This window comes from Falco punctatus (genome assembly GCF_963210335.1).
Source record: "Falco punctatus genome assembly, chromosome: Z".
In the NCBI taxonomy this organism is placed as follows: Eukaryota; Metazoa; Chordata; class Aves; order Falconiformes; family Falconidae; genus Falco; species Falco punctatus.
The window spans coordinates 43,204,119-43,226,893 of NC_137586.1; the positions used below are offsets into that span (position 1 = coordinate 43,204,119).

The 22,775-nt window shown below is 37.1% G+C and overlaps 1 protein-coding gene across 1 annotated transcript; it reads right to left on the reverse strand.

Annotated features, from left to right (window-relative positions):
* Positions 1-17: 17 nt before the first annotated feature.
* Positions 18-22,775, reverse strand: LOC308056798 (uncharacterized protein; the record flags this gene model as incomplete). Its single annotated transcript, XM_080372638.1, is given in 12 exon segments — positions 18-200; positions 1,817-1,925; positions 4,668-4,750; positions 4,754-4,778; positions 12,719-12,840; positions 16,073-16,130; positions 18,673-18,688; positions 18,691-18,742; positions 19,311-19,442; positions 19,444-19,542; positions 21,617-21,801; positions 22,727-22,775. Coding segments are annotated over 12 exon segments (1,101 nt in total). The 3' UTR covers positions 18-29.

Genomic DNA, 22,775 nt, shown 5'->3' on the forward strand with positions numbered 1-22,775 from the left:
AAAACGTCTCTCAGGATGCACCAAATTTTTCATTCAACTGAAATGTTAGCAGTGAGGTTATGAAAGACTTTTACAGTTTCATTGATTTCTTTAATGGACTCCAGACCATGGCTGAAGTGGAAACCATTCAGATGAAGCATCTTCAGCCTGCAACAGAGAAAATGGAACATTAATAAAAGAACAGTGAAGTAACCAAGGTGCTTTTACAGAAATTGTTAAGTATTGGCAGCAAGGGAGTTATGGACATTTGACATCCTTTTTAAAAACTTGTCTGTGTGATCAACAAAATAGCCAGCATGATGCTGAAATGACCAATAATGCCTGCTGGAACTAGTTTGAAGGCATTAGCAGTCATCCTCATGCTGCTCTAGCAACCATATTCCAACCCCAGAAATAAGAAAAAGACTGTTGTAAAGACATGCTGTCATGTTGCTAATTCTAAAAATCTGTAATGGTTTTGAATAACATAAGCAGCTACCAATAAATACTTGTAAATTTCATTTTTTACAGGAAACGTTTTTCATCATATTTTCATCATTTTTTTATTCAGTCCTATTTTTAAGGTGTTTGTTAGGAATCCTAACAAATACTGTGATTTTTAATGACAAGAATACAAATGCAGAATTGGCTGAGTGATATGCAAAAGAAGTCACCAAAGCCTAAATTCCACCTTCAGGTATCGAAGTAACACTTACTCAAAACCAGAAGGGCAAATGAGGCTGACATGCAAAGTTCCACAACCACCCTAGAAAACAGAGGCTTTCCTTCCCTTGTCTTTTCAGTCCCATTAGGCTCAAAGAAATCCAAGCTGCTAGATCCATTTTGCATTATTTTCTTGTGGTAAGGCTGGATTGCTACAACAGGAAGTAACTGTGCTGTTCTGTGGAAGGAACACCAGATCACTGCTTAATTTCTTATTATTTCTTTCTCCATAGCTGTAAAAAAGTTAATCTAAAGCAAAATTCTCTGAGTCCATTCATGAAAAGAACTGAAAAGAAAAACAGTTCTCTTCTGTGCACAGAGAAATAATATGTTGATGGACAAGTCATTTATTGCATTAAATTGTTACACATTGTTCATTATTAAGAGTTTGAATTTCATCATGAGCTATATACTCCTTCATGCATGGTCACAGATGGTGAAATCCATATTGATCAGGCTCCTAAGTTTCCCACAGAAGCCATGAAAAGAGCCACTGGTAGTGCCGTAATGGAAAAAATATTCTAAAGAGAGAAGGAAAATATGCTTTCTAGTTTAAGGTAGCATCTTTATTAACTGAAAGATATACAAGCTAGTAGGTACATAAGCCTTTGTTATGTTTGATACCTTTTCCAATTCTAATAGTCAAAAGCAAATTACAACTACTGATGAACCTTCTCTGTTCTTAAAGAAATGGCTATCTCAAAATGCAATTCCTATGTGCAAATCTAGTTAACAATAAGCAATGCATAAGACAGAGTATTGATGTGTTCTTTTCAAGATAGAGGTGAACAATGTTTGGTCAAACAGACATAGCGCCTTCCAGTTAGGATTAGCTTTGACTGGTGTCAAAGCTCTTTCAATGATACAGCGAGGTCCAGGTTTTCCCTGCAGACAGGAAGATCACTGTTTCACCCTCTTCCTACCTCCCTTTCTCGCTCAGTGTGTTGGAACATTTCCCCAGAAGCAGGAGAATCAAGTTTAATTCACTGCCCTGCCTAAAGTAAATTAATGTTACCTATCTTTTTCCTCATTCAAGTATCCTAACCACAAAATTAGTGGGGACAGTGATGGAGTTGATGAGCATCCAGCTACTTAAAGCCACTGCTCCAAGTACCTGTGTTTTACAGTGCCTTATAACTAGACAAAACGGTCTTTGGAGCAGATTCTGGACACCAGATTTCCCTACGCTAGTTGGGACTGATCCATCCTCCATTTCTCTCTGTCTGGTCTGAAAAATCTTATATTATGTTCACAGATTCTGGCTAAATGGTATCTAATCAGTCACTTGAACAACTGTAATGACAGTTTAAAGGACAGGGTTTCTTGTATTGAACAAGAAATATCTGAAACTGTTCAGACAGAGAGGAAGACTGAATCCATCTCCCAAGATTTTGTGTAATGCTCTTACTTTCAGGTTGCTCTATAACGAAGACAAAAGTAATCAGTACTTCCTTCTGTTTTATCTTGGGCAAAAGTGGCTGTGACTGTTTCATCATGTGAAACCTTCTCCTGTTTATGTTAGGCAAACTCCGCATATTGACATCAGAGCAGGTCTTTAAAGAATGAGGGAAGAATGTCTCATTTCTGGATTCCAAGATTTTGGCTGTTGAGCTGCTCAGTGCCCACAGGGCTATTGGACATGCTCACAACTTCAGGCTTTTGAGCAATTTTCCTGGGGAAAACAGAACTTGTCAATGCCCCATTGGAAGCAGTTTGAAAGGTGTCTCTTAGTCCCTTTGACTACAACTAATAATTTCAAAAGTGCCAGATCTCAGGCAAAGGCATTGAAACTCAACCACCTGCACTGTTACATTATTTAGAACTATCCCCCAGCATTGGATGCAGGAATACTAGCATCTCCCAAATTATTTCTGTGGCCTAAAGAACACTGTTTAGGAGATAGGGTAAGTCAGTTTTAATGTGGTCACCCCATTTTGGAAGGTAAATCCAATTTAATAACAATGAAGTGGACACTGCCATGCCCACTGACCTCAGTGCCAGAGAACAGTTATGGTGTTTTTACTAGGGTAGAAAACTGGCTCATGTAGGCCTTTTTATTTATAAAAGGTCAGAATAACATTCGAGATTATAATCTTATTAGAATTTACTTCCTGAGCATATAGTACTTTCAAAATAGTTCAAATTGAAATGCTGAATAAATGGGAACACAACTAATTTGACCTTTCTCCACTTAAGCCTCTGTCATGTGAGAAGTAAAATAAGTGCATTCAAAAACATTAAATAATTATTTATTAAAATGTGCGACCAAACAATATTGCAATAAAAAAATGGAGAGCTGGACAAGAAGAAATGTGTAGTGAAGCATCCCTCAAGAATCTTCTAAATAGGAAAGTGTTAAAGGAAATTCCTGGTTTTTTTAAACCAAAGGAGATTAAAGGTTACATGACTCAGAGCTGAAAAGTAAAACAAACAATAAAAAACCCACGAAGTTAAAAAGCCACACTAATTCTTCTAGAATGTGAAATAAAATACTGTTCTTGTTAATATTGAAAGGCAGAGAGATTTTCTCAGAGTCTTAGAAAAAAGACTTGAAAAAACATCTGCCAGAGTTTCTACCAATTTAAGAGATCCTCTTTTCTCATCATACAATTACAGAAAAGACAGTTAATCTCAGCAACACAGTATAAGATCAGAAGGAAAAAAAAAAAAGATTAATTCTATTGGATGTTCTCTTCTCTAAAAGGTCATTAAAACTAGGTTCCCTCCCACCTGTCTCCAAAACATAAAGAAAAAAATTATGTTCTTATGAGCCCAAATCCATTAACGGACTTACTATACCCTCTAGACATGTGCATTATCTTGCAGATCTTCAACATTTACATAACTAGAGAAGACTACAAATATAACTCTTTACAGTGTGTTGTTATTGTTCTACAGTGAAACTTCTTCCACAAATTGTCATGTATCAGTTTCGCTCACAAATCTTTAACAAAGTGAGTGTACTGATGTTCATGTATTAGTAAACTTCAAGTAAATACAAAAAAGTTGATCCTCCTAAGGCACATGACTTCTGAAACCCAAAGAACTGCTACTCACTCAGCTGCATTGTTAGGCTTTAGCTGTGATAAGGTCTAAGTGCTTTAGCTGACTACACCATGGGGCTAAAACCTTTTAGATATATTCATATTATATTTCATACCACTTTATAGCTATTTGACAATTAACGTAATGTGCTCTGCTGACTGCTGCGGGGGGGGGGGTTAACACAAATGTGCCATCACATTCGCTTATCTGATCAGGGAGGAAAAGTATATCATATGACTGTCTTCAGCAGAAATTAAGACAGATCTAGTTTCAAATAGTCATCATTAAATGATAACTGTCAAAGTAAAACTAAGATGATCTGGTGGATAATTTTGAATAAATGGATTTGGAGAGAGGGGGGAAGAGTAACTGTTCACAAGCAACCCAGAACAACAGAAAAAGTTTTGCTCTTAATTAACCAACTATTTGTTATATGATTCACTGCAACAGTATCAAAGATGTTTAGAATAATTCTTACTTTCATGATAAACTTTTTTAAAATCATGGCATTTAAATAAAATATAGTCTTTTCTAAACAAATTCGCTCATGGATTTCTGTACTATATAGTATTAGAGATACTGCTTAAAGTATCTACATCATAACGCTGTAAAATATTCTGACCTTGAGAGCTGTAATTTTGAAAAAGTGGTGTACAACCTGTAAAATTAAATAATTTAACAATAGACGTTATGAATTACTATAGCACGATTCCAACATCTGTAGTGCAGATAAATACCTGTAAGGGTAAGACAGACAGGTTGCATTTTAGAAGTTAGTTGTGAATGGCTTTTAAAATATATTTTGTATTTAATGAGAATAATAATGCTTTCATATTTGCAATAAGTTATGATGAACTGACAGGAAATGCTGCAGCTGCCAAAGACTGAAGGATATATTTTTCTGGAAAGACAGCACTTACCTTTTGCAGGTACTGCAGAGGTTTTTAATTGCATCCAAAGTGACATTTGTGCAGAAACTGAGCTTCACACATTCCAGACAGACCTAGCAAAAGCTGACCAGCAGGTGCACCCTGATACCCACAAACAAAATAAAAATTAACCTTATATTCTTTCATGTATCTTTAAAAATATATTTATGGGTTGTATAGGCAGAGACCTGCACATCACATCATTGTAAGGGCTAGGGCAGCTTTACTTTTGGAAAACCAGAAACAACTATTAAATGCAGAATCCTAGTAAAGTTGATGAAGTTTGAATTTAATTTTCCATGCTTTAGAAAAATCAAAGGAAAGAAAGGGAAATTATATATAAGCTGGGAAAGGGAAAAACTCTGGGAATAGTAGCAAGCTTTGTAAAAAATATTAACTAAAGGGGAATTTTAATGTGTAACTTTCAAGGTTAGGAAGAGACACTTCAGCTATTTAAGCTGGACTTGTGGACAGTTTTCCTCATCTTCATTGTATCACTGCTACTTCCTAGATACCATAATTCAGCTGGCTCTGCTACTGTTATTAGACCATTTCTTGGCGCAGATTTGGCCTGTTCTAACTAGCACTTTCTGAACAATTCCCAGGCAGCTAGAATGGTTCAGAGACTGTTCCCAAAATGGGATGTGCATGCAGTCAGACTGCACAGATGTGTTGTGCCAGGTGGATTGATTTCAGTACCTAGGAACACTCCCAGGCACACTCATTTATTTACTAGTAGAGATGTAAGAGCTATTACTTTTCTCTCAGGGCAGTGGGGTGCCAATAAATTTTGAAGAAAAATTGTCAAGTAGCACATCTCTTGAAAGTGATCTAAAAATATATAAACGGAGCAATGACTAAGATAAAGAAAAGGAAGTCCCTCTTCCTTTGCAATTCCCATTTCCTATAATGGCAAGCAGTGGTAACTACTTCTAACAGCTCATCTGTGGTAATTGTATGCATTCAGTAACTGAACTTGAACCATTCCATTTAAATGCAAGATGATTCATAGGTCTGTTAAGAACCTTGCCACTACTTCAGCAGGGTCAGGATTCTATGCAGACAGCTTAAGCAGCAAGAAAAAAACCAAAACAAAACCCCACCAAAACAGTCCAAAACCAGTTACTGTAAAGAAGCATATATGACAATGCATCAGACCAGCTATTCTTCCAGATTTTATTTCAAACTAATTAAACAGAAAACGAAGCAGCTGTATCTTGTAAATCTTAAAATTAAATTTATTTCATTATATTTATACAAGGACAGGAACAGAACTCTAACAAGGTTTTGGGTTTTGCAAAAGATTTGGGTTTTATACAATAATTTAAAAAGTGAAAGCAATGACTGTAATTCAAAACACAGCATCTAGGAACTTAGGAAACATAACTGGCAATGAGGAATTTATCAGTCCGTCTCCAGCATAACCCACAGCTTGGGATACAGATACCATTCTCATATGCAGGGGCGGGGTAGGATGGTGGTATAACTTTAATTGCTATTTTAACATGAATGTAGACTATACAGCAAAGCCCACGCGTCATGCAGAAAGTTCTAAGAGCTTGTTTTTAATTCAGATTTTTATAATAGGTACTGATCATCAAAATACATTATTATGTCTAAGTACTCAATTTTGTTCACTTATCATAACTCAAGGAATAACATTAGAAAGTGACAATATGTCAGTTAATAAGACAAAAGAAAATTTATCTGTTTTTCAATAGAAATAGAGTTGGAAATTAATAATTTAAAGAATTCCACAGAAAACATAAGTGTAAAAGTGTAAATAATAACTGATAAATTAAAACCAATTCTAATGACTACATTCATATGAATTCTTTCAATGGACAGAATCATAGAATCATTTAGGTTGGAAAAAACCTTTCAGATCATTGAGTCCAACCATTAACCCAGGACTGCTGAGTCCAACACTAAACCCTAACCCTGTCACTAAGTACCACATCCACACATTTTTTAAACACCTCCAGGAATGGTGATTCTACCGCCTCCCTGGGCAGCCTGTTCAATGCTTCACCAGCCTTTCAGTGAAATATCCGATATAAACCTCCCCTGGTGCGACTTGAGGCTGTTTCCTTTTGGTCCTGTCACTTCTATGGGAGAAGAGACCTGCCCCCACCTGCCTACAGCCTCCATCCAGGCAGCTGTAGAGAACAATAAGGTCCCCTCTGAGTCTCCTCCTCTCCAGGCTAAACCGCCCCAGTTCCCTCAGCCGCTCCCCATCAGCCTTGTGCCCCAGACCCTGCACCAGCCTCGCTGCCCACTCTGGCCACGCTGCAGCACCTCAGCGTCCCTCTTGCAGTGAGGGGCCCAAACCTGAACACAGCGTTCGAGGTGCGGCCTCACCAGTGCCCAGTACAGGGGGACCATCGCTGCCCTGGTCCTGCTGGCCACACCGTGTCTGGTACCAGCCAGGGTGCTGCTGGCCGCCTCGGCCACCTGGGCACACTGCTGGCTCACGCCCAGCCGGCTGTGGACCAGCACCCCCAGGCCCTTTCCCACCAGGCCCTTTCCAGCCGCTCTGCCCCAGCCTGTAGCGCTGTGTGGGGCTGCTGTGACCAAGGACAGGACCTGGCACTGAGCCCTGTTGAACCTCATACAGTTGGCCTCAGCCCATCGCTCCAGCCTGCCCAGATCCCTCTGGATGGCATCCCTTCCCTCTAGCATGTTGACCACATCACTCAGCTTGATATGGTTGGCAAATTTGCTGAGGATGCGTTTGATCCCACTGTCCACAAAGACATTGAACACCACTGGATCCAGTACAGAGCCCTGAGGAATGCTACTCATCATTGATCATCCAGCCAATTCGTTATCCACTGGGTGGTTCACCTGTCAAATCCATGCCTCTCCAGTTTAGAGACAAGGATGTTATGTGGGACAGTGTCAAATGCTTTGCACAAGTCCAGGTAGATGATATCGGTCACTCTGCCCTGATCCATCAGCACTGTAAGGCCACCAAATTTGTCAGGCCTGACTTGCCATTACTGAAGCCATGTTCACTGTCACCAGTCACCTCCTTATTTTCCATGTGCCTTAGCATAGCTTCCAGAAGGATTTGTTCCATGATCTTGCCAGGCACTAAGGTGAGACTGACTGGCCTGTAGTTCCTCGGGTCTTCTTTATTTCCCTTTTTAAATACGGGAGTTATGTTTCCCCTTTCCCAGTCCTTGGGAATTTCACTGGACTGTGACAAATTCTCAAATATGAGGGATAGTAGCTTAGCCACTTCTTCCACCAGTTCCCTCGGTACCTGCAGATGGATCTCATCACGACCCATGGACTTGTACACCTTCAGGTTCCTTAGACAGTCTCAGACCTGATCTTCTCCTACAATGGGAGGTTCTTCATTTTCCCAGTCCCTGCCTTTGCCTTCTGCAACATGGATGGTGTGGCTGGAGCACCTGTGAATGAAGACCAAGGCAAAAATGTCATTGAGTACCTCACACAGTTTGCAGTCACCTGAATCTTCATATAAGTACAGAGACACAAACACGTACTGAAGATGGTATTTCTAATTACAAGTGCTTCTGGTCAAACATCAAGTACACCACCTACACCACCACCAATTAACTATTTTTTTCTGACACATCATCTCTAACAAAAAACTCCAGAAACATTTCTGGTCCAGGAATCAAGTAAATAGAATTTACCTCTTTCAACCAGAATTCTCAGAGTTTTGAGGCAGCTGTCATCTAAAAGAGAAACTGAAGCAGCTAATCATCAAATAGACCATACTAAAAAACCCCCTGAAATCCATCTGTATTGGAACCACCTATTTTCATTCATTTGTATGGCAAATTTTGTGTGTTTGTGGCATTCATGTATACATACAAACTTACATATGTATACCAGCATATGCACATACATAAACAAACAGAACGGACTCAGACGAGATCAGAGAAATTGCAGCTCAGAATGAAAAAACACATGCCTATATACTTCCCATACAATACTATCTTCATATTCTTTGAAATGTGAACTAATGGTATTCCAGTCATCACAAATATGTGCAGATAATAAATTCTGAATGAAATCTGTGAACATTGTGCCTGAATGACAGTGCAGATTATGCTTACATATCTGGCTATTTGAAATGTCACCTACACTTAGGTAACACAAACCAACACGTGCATAGACTGCTGTTCTGAAAGACAATTTTGGAAGGAAAATGATCACGTGTAATGTGAATCATACACTGGCTATTGCCTTCTGGTTTCATGTTCACTAGTCAATTAAGATTTGTCATTTTGTTCAAGAAGAAACCTTTAAGATGTTTGCTTTTTCAACACCTTTGAATATTTCTCTGAAATAAAAATTTGACTTAAAATGTCAACGTTTTTTAAAAATTAAATACATAATAGTTTTACTATGAAAATAAAAAAGGACAAAATGTTTTTAAGAATTCCAAGAAAATACTTCAAATAGACAAAATATATATTTTCCTGCTAGTAGTCATATAGATGAGAGCAGTAACAAAAAGAATATTGGAATCACTGCCTGCAACCATTGGAAAAGAAATGTGGTGGTCAACGCATTTGTAAAACATTTGTTACTAGCTCACATGTAAAGAAAAACCCAATGAATCAATGACCAGAGACTGCTGTGTGCTCTGCCTGAGTCTTCCAGGTAATCCAGCGACCAGCCAGGGTTCATCGTTTCCTGCAAGAAAATGATTGGTAAGGACAAAACTTTTCCTCTGTAATAATCTGTATTATTAATAAGAAATTACTGTCAGTGATCTAGCCAAGATTAAGCAGTTTGTTTAAATTTTGAGAAGTATTTCTCACCTTTACAAGAAAAGTTTGTTAGCCTCTGCTTTCATTTCTGAGATATCTGCACCTTATCACAGGCCGTTACAAATTAAAGTAACACACATTAGCTAACATTCTTTACAAATATGAAAACTTTTATATATCTCAATATATATATAAAAATATAACTAGAAATTATTATTAATATTTTTCCTGTTCTCTATTCTATAAAACACACACATAAATATTTTTTTCTAGGAGGGATTACAAATCTAGAGAAATGTTCTAAAATTATATTTGTGTTACATTTCTACATACAATAGTTCATCTGCCTATGAAAAAACATAAAACATACAGATGAATAATAACATAATTCAATTCAATTCATACATTATAAACAAAGAAGTATTTTGAATATATGAAAATTTACTAAGACGATATATGGCAGGTGGAGCTTGTAATTTTGATTATTAAACAGTATATAAATTAATGCAGTAAAAACTGTAAGGATAGCAATTCCAATAAACCTCAAACCATAAAAAATTTAAAATGTTTCTTCTTCAGCTGTAAATATTTACTAGAAGCAATATTTTTGTCAGGATGTGCATGCAGGGCTTTCAAATTGAGAAGCATCTATGTCATGGCTAGGGAAGAAGTTAATGGTTATCCACAGTATAGCACAATGGGGACCTGTACGTTACATCCAAGGATGGTGTAACGGTGCATCAGCTGGGATTGCGTAGGAAGGGGAGGATAGAAGAAAGAAGACCACAGAGAAAATCTGACTTGCTGACAATTTTTCATTCAAAGAATGAGTCTACACATTTCAGGAACAAGAAATCGAATTTCTAAGGCAGCACCCCATTAATGTGCAGAGTTTTGCTATGCCAATGGTTTGTTCCAAAGAAAGGAGGAGAATGAACCATTTGATTATCTGTGAATTTCTGCACAGCAAGCACCATTCTGATTTTAGTTTGCAACACTGTGATATAATATCAACATATCAACATATAATATCACAATAGTTTGCAACACTGTGATATGCCTTAACCAAGGATTGCTGGTATAATTCTTACTTAGAGAAGGATGCCAACCATGCTGTGTCATTAAGATACACCTAACACTGAATGTTATGCCACATAAGCCATGTCTGAATGCCCATAATTAGCAAGGAAATTTCTACAAAAGAAACAAAATTGCTAAATAACTCTTACAGCAAAAAAAGATAGAAAATGAAAAAGAATACTAATTACTTTCAGCATATTAAACCTCAGACAAGTTTTGGTGGGTTTTTTTGTTTTTTTGTTTTTGTTAAAAAAAAAACCTTCTTTTACTTGTTGCTGTAGAGCTCAGAGCAAGATGATGAAGCTGGCAACGGCTGCCTGCCAAAGCCTGAATTCCTGTATAAGTCACTTTTTACAGCCACAGTTATCAAGATACCTGTAGATATCAAAACAATCGATTACTTCCAAAGTATGTTTGCTATGAGCACATTATGAAATTTAGAAAGTCTTCATCTATATTTAGATCTATATACATTTACTGTATATTTTAAATTAGTAGTAAGATTATCACAGAAGTTGTTTGATTACTCTAAAATGTATACACTCTATACTAAAATACATTGATTCTCACTTCTCCTGCTTATATTATGGCTTCACTTTAAAAGAATTTTGTAAAAAACTGTTAATGAGAAGGATTTTCACTAGATCAACAGGATAGTCTCCGTAGAAAAGAAAGTTGCTTATACTAAGACACCTCCTCCACCTTGTGCTCAGGCTTTTTTATATACATGCTCACTTTTGACAAGGAAAATTTAATGATTCCCAGAATAAAAATGAATTATATGCAACCAAGACTTAATGTTCTATAAACACGTTTAATTTGAATTCTAAATGTGAGATCCACTAGATTTTCTTGCAACTCTTATGCCTAAGCAGCTCATGAATGTCAATCTCATAGCGTAAGACAAAAACCCAGTGGTGAGTGTTCAATCTTGAATTGTGTCACCTAAGATAGATAATAAACTTGGGAAGCTTACAACTATGTCATGACAGTATGGGATTTTAGAGCATTAAATGACCAATTAAGAATTAAAATGGCAGAATAGTTACTAAGGCATGTTTTGTGCATAGATAGATAGATAGATAGATAGATATAAATAGATATAATGTGCTAGAATAAAATTTATGCTAAACCATCATATCAAATAACAACATGAAATCCGTTTATTCTAAATAGACTGCAAGAACATTTTCTTCCTGGTGGATTCTACTATCATGTTCCCACTCGGAGGCTATAAATCTAAGCAACATTTGTTTACCTAAGAATTTCATGAGTGTGAGCATGCTAGAGGGCTCTGTTAGGAAAGTAATGCTATGTTCTTGCTTTGATACCAATTTTCATAAGTAACTAGCAGGCTCAGCTAAAACATTCAGCAACATGGTTAATGAGCATGAGGAAGGAGTGCTTCAATTATTACCACCAGGCACCATCAAAATACCCAAGACAGATGGACAGAAGCAATCTCTGCTACCTCATCATCTTCTGTCATTCCAGCTGCATAGAACCACACAGAAAGATAAAAGGAATTATGAGAAGTTATAGCTTCAGTGAACTCAGAATTACGTAGCTGAAAAGGAAAGCTTAATTGAAGTAGGTGTTGTCACAGTATCTCACTCCTTAAATAAATACTGTAACTGTTTTTTTTTTTCATTTACATATATTAAAAAGGTGAGGGAAAAAAAAGAAAACAGTGATATTCTTGTCAGTATTTATATAGAAAATAATTACTTCTCCAGCAATTTAATAATTCAGAATGTTGCAGTCTTGCATAAAGTATCATGATTTCATCACAGAAATGTCTTTACAGAGCAATAACATAATGTTTTGATTGTTCACAGCAAGATAAGTATTTCTACAGAGAATCACTATCTTCTCCTGTTGGATACACTCTGAGGAAAAATTGATGTTTCCATCTTTCTTTAAATCAGAATTGCTGAAAAAATGGATATTTATACAGATGTAGCCAGCTTCTGCCAAATAGGACATCATTCAAAAGACCTATGCTTTCAATCACTAGAACCAGGAAGACTAACTGTTGATTCAGGACTCGCATACCTCCACAGTGACATCTCCAGTAAAGAAACCACAGTCTCTGCTTTTGGAATACCAGCAAGACTCACATGATTTTTCAAATGGCTGAAATATTCAAATTGACAAGACTCTCATATGGACAAACATTTTCCTTTCAGCATTCAACTTTGTACTGATCATTCATAAACAGGTACTAAAGTCCACCAGTTTTGATCTGTCACTTGTGAAAAGGAGCTGAAAACTAAATACCTCAGCTTAGGACACTGAGTCATAATAAAATGGACAGCAATATCTCTCATCTAAAATGCAGCACATAGAGGGGAAATGAAATACAAACTCTTTAAATATGTGCCTAAACATACCTGCCTAAAATTTCCCTGCCAGAACATTGAGTGGCAGCTGAAAACAATAAAATCCAATGGCCATTCATGCTTGCACAACTTGTCTGTAGATAAGCAGTATACAGTTATCATTATACCCAACTTTATCATCAAAACATGCCTGGTGGTGAAGCCTCTTAGGGTTACATGGTCCTCGCTCCTTGAAAAATTAGCCCATTTTTTCAAAAAAAAGATGACATGATAACAAAGTAAAATGTGTAGTAGTAACAGTTAAGACTGAAGTTTGCAACACATATTGATTCCATTATCAAGCATACATAACATAGCTGGATCCTCCCCTCACAGGCTCACTCTGCTATGAGCATCATGCTAACTCAGAGCAGATCTTCCCAAACCATGACATCTTCATTCACCAAAGACCTCTAACAACACATTGTCTGTTGCTAAGTCAAGGGTCGTCACTATTTCCTTACTAGTTAGGCAAAATACAGAACTATACATTGATTTAAGCTACCAAAATAAATAAAAGGAGCAGATAGTTATTTGCAAGAAAAGACCTCATAGCAACAGGTTGTTTTCTTAATAACAGAATTTTATTACTGTCTGTGTTTTGTTCATTATCACAGGAAGCATTCACGTCCTTTCACTGAGGATATCTTTCCACTTTATACCCCAATTGTGTTTTTTAAAGCTGTATGTAATGACTCCTACTGATACTCAATGAGACCTGGTAACTTCCTGTCTTTTCTATATATTAAATTCAGTCTGCAGAAAACACTGCAACACATGAGTGTCAGACACCATCACAATATTTTTAGGGTTCTCTGTTTTGCAAAATATGTAGGAGACTTTCACAATCTCTATATTATGCCATTTGTATAATACCATGCCCGCACTCTTTAAAGAAACAAGACGTGGAGGCACTACCGTGAGTCTTATGGATTACACAAAATGCTGCAAGTACATAGGAAATATCAACACATAGCATTACAAATATCAGCAAATATGATGCAAATAATATAGATACAAATCAAACTGCACCTAGTAATTTTAAAATTAATTGAGGCAAGAGCAAGAAATCAAAACTTCATTACCACATTGAGCCCAGTTACACTGAGTGCAGTTTTCTCAGATATTCCAAACTATGTGATGAACAGGCATGGGTAATGCTTAGGACTCTGCCAGTGTTCTGAATAGCCACTAGCCATGGAGCTTACACATTTGGCAGTTAGAGAATGACAGCCAAATAGTTTTAGTTTTCTATGTCTGGGAACAAAAGGATGAAATTACAGAAACATCAAATTCAAGATCATTAATACAAAAGCCCCCAAAAATACAAAATTTGTTTTAAATTGTTTCAGTTTTCTTTTTCCTAAATAGACCAGACATCAAGAAGATTGCAAACATTGACACAGAGGCACTGATGACTTCCTACTATCCAGTTCTGGATAATGTGGGAAGAAACATGTAAAACAGAAACTTCTAAATACCACAGAAAAAGAAATGGGTAGTCAAATATTAGTCCCTGTGTCTGAATCTCCTTGTCTGGGTATTAGAGTGATGGAAACCTCTTCAGATATCTAATTATTTTAAATTTTCATCTTGATAGACGATAATCCTAGACATATAAACTGAAGATGTTGGTGGATGAAAATGTGAATACAAAGCTCTTAGGATGGCACCTAATTTCTTATATATCAACTCTCCCCTCTCCCTCTTGAACAGACCCTTTAGCCACAGTTTCCAGTACAACATAACTCACAACCTGGAAGGACTCAACCCCTCTCCCAGAACTTACATTACAACAACACACAATCCATTAGAAAATAGGAAAGTAGTAAGAGAAATGAAAAAGATACTGAATGAGAAAGTTACATGTTTGGCCTTGAAAGCAGTAACAGATGTTGACATATATGGTCATTTAAGGACTACTTCATAGTCCATTACCATGCTAATACCATGCAAATATAAATATACTTAATAAAATCTATTTGTTTTCTAAAACTAGAAGAGGATTTAAGATGTTGGATTTCAGCAGATGAACAATTTTAATTCATCATCTTTCCTCAATGGCTTATAAGGTTCATTTAGTGGTATGATAATATAGACATTAATCAAGGTTCAACACAGCTCCAAGTCAGAGAATGAGGAAACCTTACTTCTCTGATTCTGCACTTTACTGTTATAGCATAGCATTGCACTGAGGATTGGTTGGGTTTTTTTCCTCTTAGGTGCTTTGGAGGATCACATCAATAAAATATGTGAATCCTTTGAAATGCAACTTAAATTCTCTTACAATTCCTCTGAGAGATAAGGAAACAATATTATTTTGTATTAGTTTACTTTTACTTAAGAAAAGGTGACTTGCCAAAGGTTGGAGCATCTATAATGAAACAGAAGACAAAACACATTGCTTCAATCTCAACTCCACTTGCTTCTTTAATGTTTAACTAGTAAAACTATTGCTGAGCAACAGCAGTCACCAAAGACCTCACTTGCAGCTGAACTAGCAACTCAAGCCTCAGACAGATCAAACTGCCTTGAAAATACAGACTATGGTTAGTGACTAACTAGAATTATTCACTAGACACCTTCTGTATTCTGCAACAAACCAGACTGCAGCTTGAAATGGTTCATTCATTCCAAAGGAGCCCGGCAGGACAAGGTGGTAGGTTTTATAGCCACTTTCACATGGCAAATATATACCCAGATAAGAAAGTCCCTGTTTAAATTTCTGATCATAAGTCGGAACCTGCTGTGCGCTGGAAACTTTATGATGTGCTTATTTCCTGAATCTAGTAGGACACAAAAAAGAAGCACTTTCCTCCTCAGCAGAAATATATCTCATTTATACTTGTAGTATTTTATTCTTTGTTCCTATTCACATTTTCCTTTGACATCTTTCCTTCTCTCTGACACTTTAACATCTATTTTTAGAAAGCATTTGTCCCATATGATCATGATTAATCTTCTTTGTCTCTTCCAAATCTTTTCATTTCATTGCGGGAAGAAAAGAGACAAAACAAGTTATTTTGTATTCTCTGCTTCTGATGCCATTTCTAAGAATGAGAGGAATTCCTGTTTCCATGTACTGCATAACCCATTCCATTTGTCATCACATTTTGCAGATCATTATGGTCATTCCTGTCTTACAAAATGTGAGGGGATTAATATTTAATACAAGACTTACACATAACTGCAGGAACAGGTGTTCTTTTGAAAGTGGTAAAATAGAAGTCGGAGAAGAACTGTCAGGGACAGCATTGAAACTTTAATTGCGGGATACAGATCCTGGCTGGCTTGTTTATAACTACACATTTTCTTGCATTTGGCAACCACCTGTTCTCACTCTGTCATGCAGCCATACGTAGACATACAGGGAATGGAAGCAGAATTCAGTAGTCAAGTACTCTGTATAAATCTGCAGCTGCTGCTGCGATCACAGCTTGTGTGCCATGCCTCAGCTGGCACTGAATGAACGCTTAGCTGCATCACTGCAGCACCGTGGAGCATAATTGTGGCCACTACAAACATGCAAAGCAGCTAAACACGTATCTGTGCAGTTACTCTGCGCCGCCTTTCTCTCTACAGTGATCCTAGTGCTTAGCCAAGCTAGTTTAAAGCCAGTACTGATATCCCTAAAGGACATACAACCAATCTTGGTGAAGAGGTTCTTGGAATAACTGTTATGGAGTTATCCAGAGCAGGAAAGCACAAGAGCTTCCCTGGCAGAGCACTGCTCTGCAACACTGCCCGCAGGGCCCCTGCTCTCACATTTTGAGACAGCTGTAGGACTTGCACACACATCTGCCAATATCAGTGCAGACAGCCCCCAAATCAATTAGGTGCTTTTGTGGTTTTTAAGCTGTGAAACCCAGTTTGCCCTGTGAAATGCACAGTGACCACACAAATTATGTTCACCAGGTGTGAAAATGAGGCCAATCTTAAAGTGGTTCTGTAAATAACCAATTTTAGATGTCTAACCTTGAAAGGGAAGACACAGACTAAAGACTGCATCAAAATTACTACCGAAGATAATGTTGTCATTATGTTAGACAGCTATTATTATTAAAATAGTGTTTTTTCAACAGTAACTGTGTTTCCTACTTTTGAAGCTGAAAAGTTTGGTTTTGGCTCACAAATTGCATTTCTTTCTTTTATAACAGATAAGAAGATCCCTCCTCCCCGCCTGCTACAGAAGAAATGTAATATCGTACTCACAAACAAACCAGATCAACTCCTGAGAGGCAGTCTGGAGAGTCAGGTGCTCCTGTAACATCAGTTAGTATCCTACTGAGTTCCCTTTACATTAGCCAAGGATTTAACTCATCACATAAAATTCCAATTCAGTGTGAGGAGCAGGGTCCTGCCCTAAGTTTAACATACATTAATTTATGGTAGTACATGGTACCACATGATATGAAATAGGAAGGACAGATAAAGGGTCAGCAATTCATCACATAAAGGTATTTTTATGTCATTCTAAGTAAAATATTCAGACAGATGCTAAACTAAAAGAAAACACTTAAGCATCTTCGAAGTTTTGAAACATACATGATATATTTGCTGAAGAAAATCAGATGGATAAGGTTCTGTTTCCATCATTTTAATTCATAATGCATATTCTTTGCACAGAATATTAAAGAACTGCTTGAAGACAATGCAGCTTACTGCTATCACTTTCATTTCTTCTTGCTAATGTAATTTATTTGAATAAATGCACCATACAACCAAATTCTTGAACTATGAAAAAAAATCATATTCTTCTCTGGAAAAAGCAGCACAAGTAATAGTTTTCATTGAATGATATTACTACAATATCTGAAGTATGTCATCTTTACCAATAAATTATGTGTATGCTGAATTCTCAAGTATTAACAATTAACATGCTTCAAACAGGTGAAAATTGATTTTTAGTGCTCAACTTCTGGCAACTTCTTTAACTGAGGACAACTGGCATTACCATGAAAATTTCCATAATTTTTTGCAAAAGGCAGCCTTCAGGAACTTCTCAAATTTCTAAGACATGTGAGAAACCATCAAACTATGTCTTCCAATGCATCAGGTCTTAATATGGACATGATGCACTGCATAGTAGTGGACTACCACACGACTACCACAGGACCCTCTTAGAGAAAAATACGTGCAGTCTTAAATCTGAACAGCTTGATGGTGTCATACCCAAGCAGAACTGATTCACGTTATGACTATATTTGATGTTTGTGTAGTTTGAATGTTTAATTCATAAACACAGCTGGAATGAAATCTGGTATCTCAGAAGTGGATGTAAGGACAGGGCAAGGGAAGTAAACGGGCTACCAGAGACACTTACCTCTTTGCTTATCTCAAACCCTAGGCCAAGTAATTAACTCATAGTCTCTAGTCTCCACCTACACTTAAAAGTTTGGGCATAGTCATGTGTCTCTGGAGTTCGAAAAACACACCTCCAACCCAGCTGGCAAGGATTAATGCCCTCAGGTAGACACACAACCCTGCTGTCAAAACCACTATGTTATCACCAGGTGTTTTTCTGCATAGGACACTGCTTTATCATTCTGCTAAGCAAGCACAGTATTGCAGCAGCTACACCCTCATTTCAGGGACAGTTATAAAAACTTTTCCTTGGAAGTTATATTAGTAGCTACTTTTCAATGTAAACACAGTCATATGCACCTTTACTGAGACAGGTCAACACAGATGATAAAACTCAGCTGCAATTAAGCCAAAAGAACTGCAGTGTCACAAAGAACTAGTAATATCACTGCCCAGGGTCATTTGAATGGTGGTTACCTTTTACCATGCTTTTAACCAGGGTATTTAAAGCATCATCAGTAATCTGGCATCCATTAGCAGAAACACCCTGAAAACTGAAATGCAAAAAGTAATGTCTATTTCACCAGTCTTGGAAGGAAAAAACCAAAACCAAACCAACCAACAAACCAAACCAACAAAAAAAAAAACCAAACAAATCAAATCAAAAAACAAATGGAAAAAAACCCCACAAAATCCAAAGCTGACAATTTCACTGGCTTCAGAGATCAGGACTAATTTACTCTAACTCCTTCCCATTACTTAGGAGGTATATAGGGCAAGGGAACTGGATGCAATCAAACAGAAAAGGCTTTAAAATCTTTCAGCTGGAGTAAATATTTCTGCTGCTTGCTTCCAGTCCTCTAAGCAGGAAGCCTGTAGTGACACAATGCAAAAAGGATGCACAGAAGGGAGCTGCACCCCTGAAGTGAGATATACTAACAGAAAGCTCCTACTCCCAAGGGTGTACCTGGATTTTAAAGCTGGAAAATTAAGAGTAGAGATTTGTTCCCTGCCACAAAACTCTCATTCCATGCATGATGAGCAGAGTTCTGGTACAGCTGAGAAGCAAGAATCAAGTGAATAAAGGAGGCTTTTGAAAACTTAGGTCAGTGAACAAAACAAGTTGTATGTACGGACTTCAACAGTGTATGATAAGACTTGATTTTCATTTTTTTTCCTATAACATTTGACCTTGAAGAAGCTTCTGCTAAAGAAATGATCTCTAAATCAATAGACCCTGCCCAGCCACCTACCCACAGAGGTAAACTGTTTACAAAAGCTGCTTGCATGCAGCAGGATTATGTCCCCTCTCAGCACAGGACCACTACAGCTTGTTATATTCAATATCTAGATATAAAAAGTACAAGCAGCTTTGTTGCTGAGCAGTGCTGAATTCTTCTAGAGGAAGACCCGGGTGAACTTTATTTCACTAAACATGGACTTGGAAGAATCCTCAGACTGCAATTTTTATCCTGATGCTATTCTTTAAGTACAACTCTTCATCCTCATTTTTATATCCACATAATTAAAAAATTATTTTATGACACTGTTTATTGTTCTTTTTAATGGGATTCAAGCAGCACATTTACAACATATATAGGCATATACATATAAGCCTATGCACTTAGTGTACTATATATTTTCCACATACAAAATACACATTTAGATGTGAAAAAATATCTGTTTGCACTACCTTAAGTGTTTTTATATGGTGCAAAACTAAATTATTCTTGTAGGTGTAAATAGGGTTCACCTAAACAAAACTTTAGCTGCTTATTGATGTGGTTAACTGCAGTTGAGTTCCACTTCGGTATGCGTTGAAGTTGTTATACAGCAGTGTAGCATTGTAGCAATGCCCTTGTTTTCTACATTCAAGGACAAAATAGCTTGTTCATTAATTAAAATCACTAATGTTGACAAGAAAAATAACAGACAGTAAAGATCATATTTGTTTCCTTGCTCTACCATTAAAGCAAAATTATAAACTGGAAGAAGTTTGTAGATTCATATTTGGTTCTATCAATTTTAAGAGTTCAAAAATCTGGAGACAAATTTAAAGCAGTTTTAATTCAACTTAAAATAAATTAATTTAAATTAATTCTATATTCCTTTTATTTGCCTCTCCTGTGCCTGCAGAATTGCTGTTCTCAGGGGTGAGGTGTAGGTATTACAGTAGCTACAGACATCAGTTTAGACTGTAAATTGAACCATGTAGCTCCCACACTGTTATCTCCTGACACTCAGAAGTTATCAGGTGTGTGCAGTGGCCTAGCAATTACCCTCTCAGTCTGCTGGCAGTTTGTCTTTAGTCAGTTCTCACTGTGACATCCATCAGCACACTCACTTTTATGGACAACCAGTGTGTACTTACTGTGTGTGTGAAGACAGCCAGCACCCGAGTTTGTGTGCTTTTCTGCCTCCTGTTCAGGCTTGTTAAGGCCCCCATCCCAACCACCTTTGGTGCAGTGAAGCCTTTCAGACCTGATGTCTACTGTGTGCTCTGAACCAAAGGCAGGTTTACAGCTGATAATCACATCACAAGGCTGCCCCTAATCGCTCCTCACAAAGCAATCTGAAGTCCTTTGTAAGTCCATTTTTTCTCTCCTGGTTAAAGCCCACTGAATGCCAGCATCTGAAACTGCAGCCACATATTATGGGCTGCCCAACTCAGATATCCCCTGTGGTTTTTCTCTGCTTGACATTCTGTCCCCCTGGCAACTGATTTATCTTTACCCCCTCTCTGAAGCCTATTCACTTGCATAGCATGAAAACAATTGTAAATGCCAAGAACTTTACCATGGTGCCACAAATCATTTCTCTGTAAGACAGGATACGGATATGAATTTCCAAAGAGAAGAAGAAAACTTCCATTTTGTCAGGAAACTCCTATTATGTTAATCAATAAAAGATTTATTGTTATTCTTCTATGGAATAAAGCACTGAAACATGTTTATATTGATTTTGTATGATTTTTAAATCAATCATCAGTTAATGGTTCACCTATGCAATCTTCAAATCGCTAGGTACCACAATTGAAGTGTTTCTACTGAAATGTCTCATTGGACTCCAATTAAATATTTTAGGCATCTTTCTTTCTCTTGCTTTCACATTTCACATGATAGATACATTTACAGGATCTAGAATGTTATATAATCTTTAACACACATTCTTCCTGTACCCATTTACCAAGATAATTTTGTATTTTCTATGACCACGTTATCAGAACACTTGACAGGTAAGGAACATATCTTCGCAGTGACCTTTGAGACAAAAAGTGTCATTATCAGCAAGTAAGTAAAATCCGAACTGAAGATATAAATACATGAATTCTCGAGTCTTCACTTCTCCTTGAAAAGTTTCATGAAGACAGAACAAGAAGTCTGTGACAGACTCAGCAGTTCCCATATAACAGTTTCAGTACCTTGACTGAAAATTCCTGGCTTACAGCATTTCCTGTGATCTGGTTAGTTTTGGCTGCAGGTTCTTCTCCTCCACTGGCAGCTTTGGCCACTGAAAATAGACTGAAGATGTGCACGAAGGACTGAGTACCGCTTATCAACACTTCCCTTATTCTTCCATATATATTCTTGCTCTCCCTTATTTTTACTGCAATGAGAAGAAGAAGAAATGAGAAGCCATTGAATATACAAGGTCAAAATGTTGACAGAAAGTGATTCAAATAGCCCAGGCCTGGAGTAATTTCAAAAGCAGCCTTACAGCCAGGTCACAGTTTCTGCTGCCCATGCAGGAACAAATTGCTACACAGATGTGCGACCAGTCAGATTTTTTGAGGTTTGCTGTAAGACACTGGGAAGAAGACCTCATATAAGCTTAAAGTGAACTTCAAAGTCTACAAACTAAGGGGAAAGAAAGAACCTGTCTCCCACAGAAGCCACCAGGATCCCTTCTGTTGCCAGTAATGGAAACTAGGTTTGGTCTGAAATGTAGTTATATTAAACAGGCAATGAGTAGAAGAACCTGAAAGAGTATGCAGCCCAGATTTCATAAAACACCAGTTTTCCAGTACCAGATTGAAAAATTAGTATTGCTATTAAATAAGAGACTACTGAATACTAGTAAATATACTCCATAATGGCTTTAGAATAACAGATTTTTTAAATTCATTGGTCTGAATCTTATGGAAAAGGACATATAATGAAACAGTTATTGTACAAAAGATGAGCTGCTGCAGAAACTAATTGAATTATTCCTAGTTACCCTCTATGTCTGAAAATAATTTTGCTATTCAACCCAAGGGTCTTATTAGGGAATACTCAGCCACAGCTAATGTTCTGAAGAAAGCTAATTAACTGATATAACTGATGATCTATTTACAAGACACTTTCTTTTACCAGACACTTTGGGTTTGCTGCTAAAGGATCTGTTCACTTAACCTGGCTAATACTGAGGACAGACTAGCTATTTCAGGTGTAATACATATACGAAACATGTTAACTCATTTGCCTATACCTGTGTATGTGCAACTGTGTATTTACACAGTTGCATATGAAGTATCAGTCAATAACTCTACCTTTTGTCCTTGTTTTAGATACAACTTTCACCACAAAGATAAATAGCAT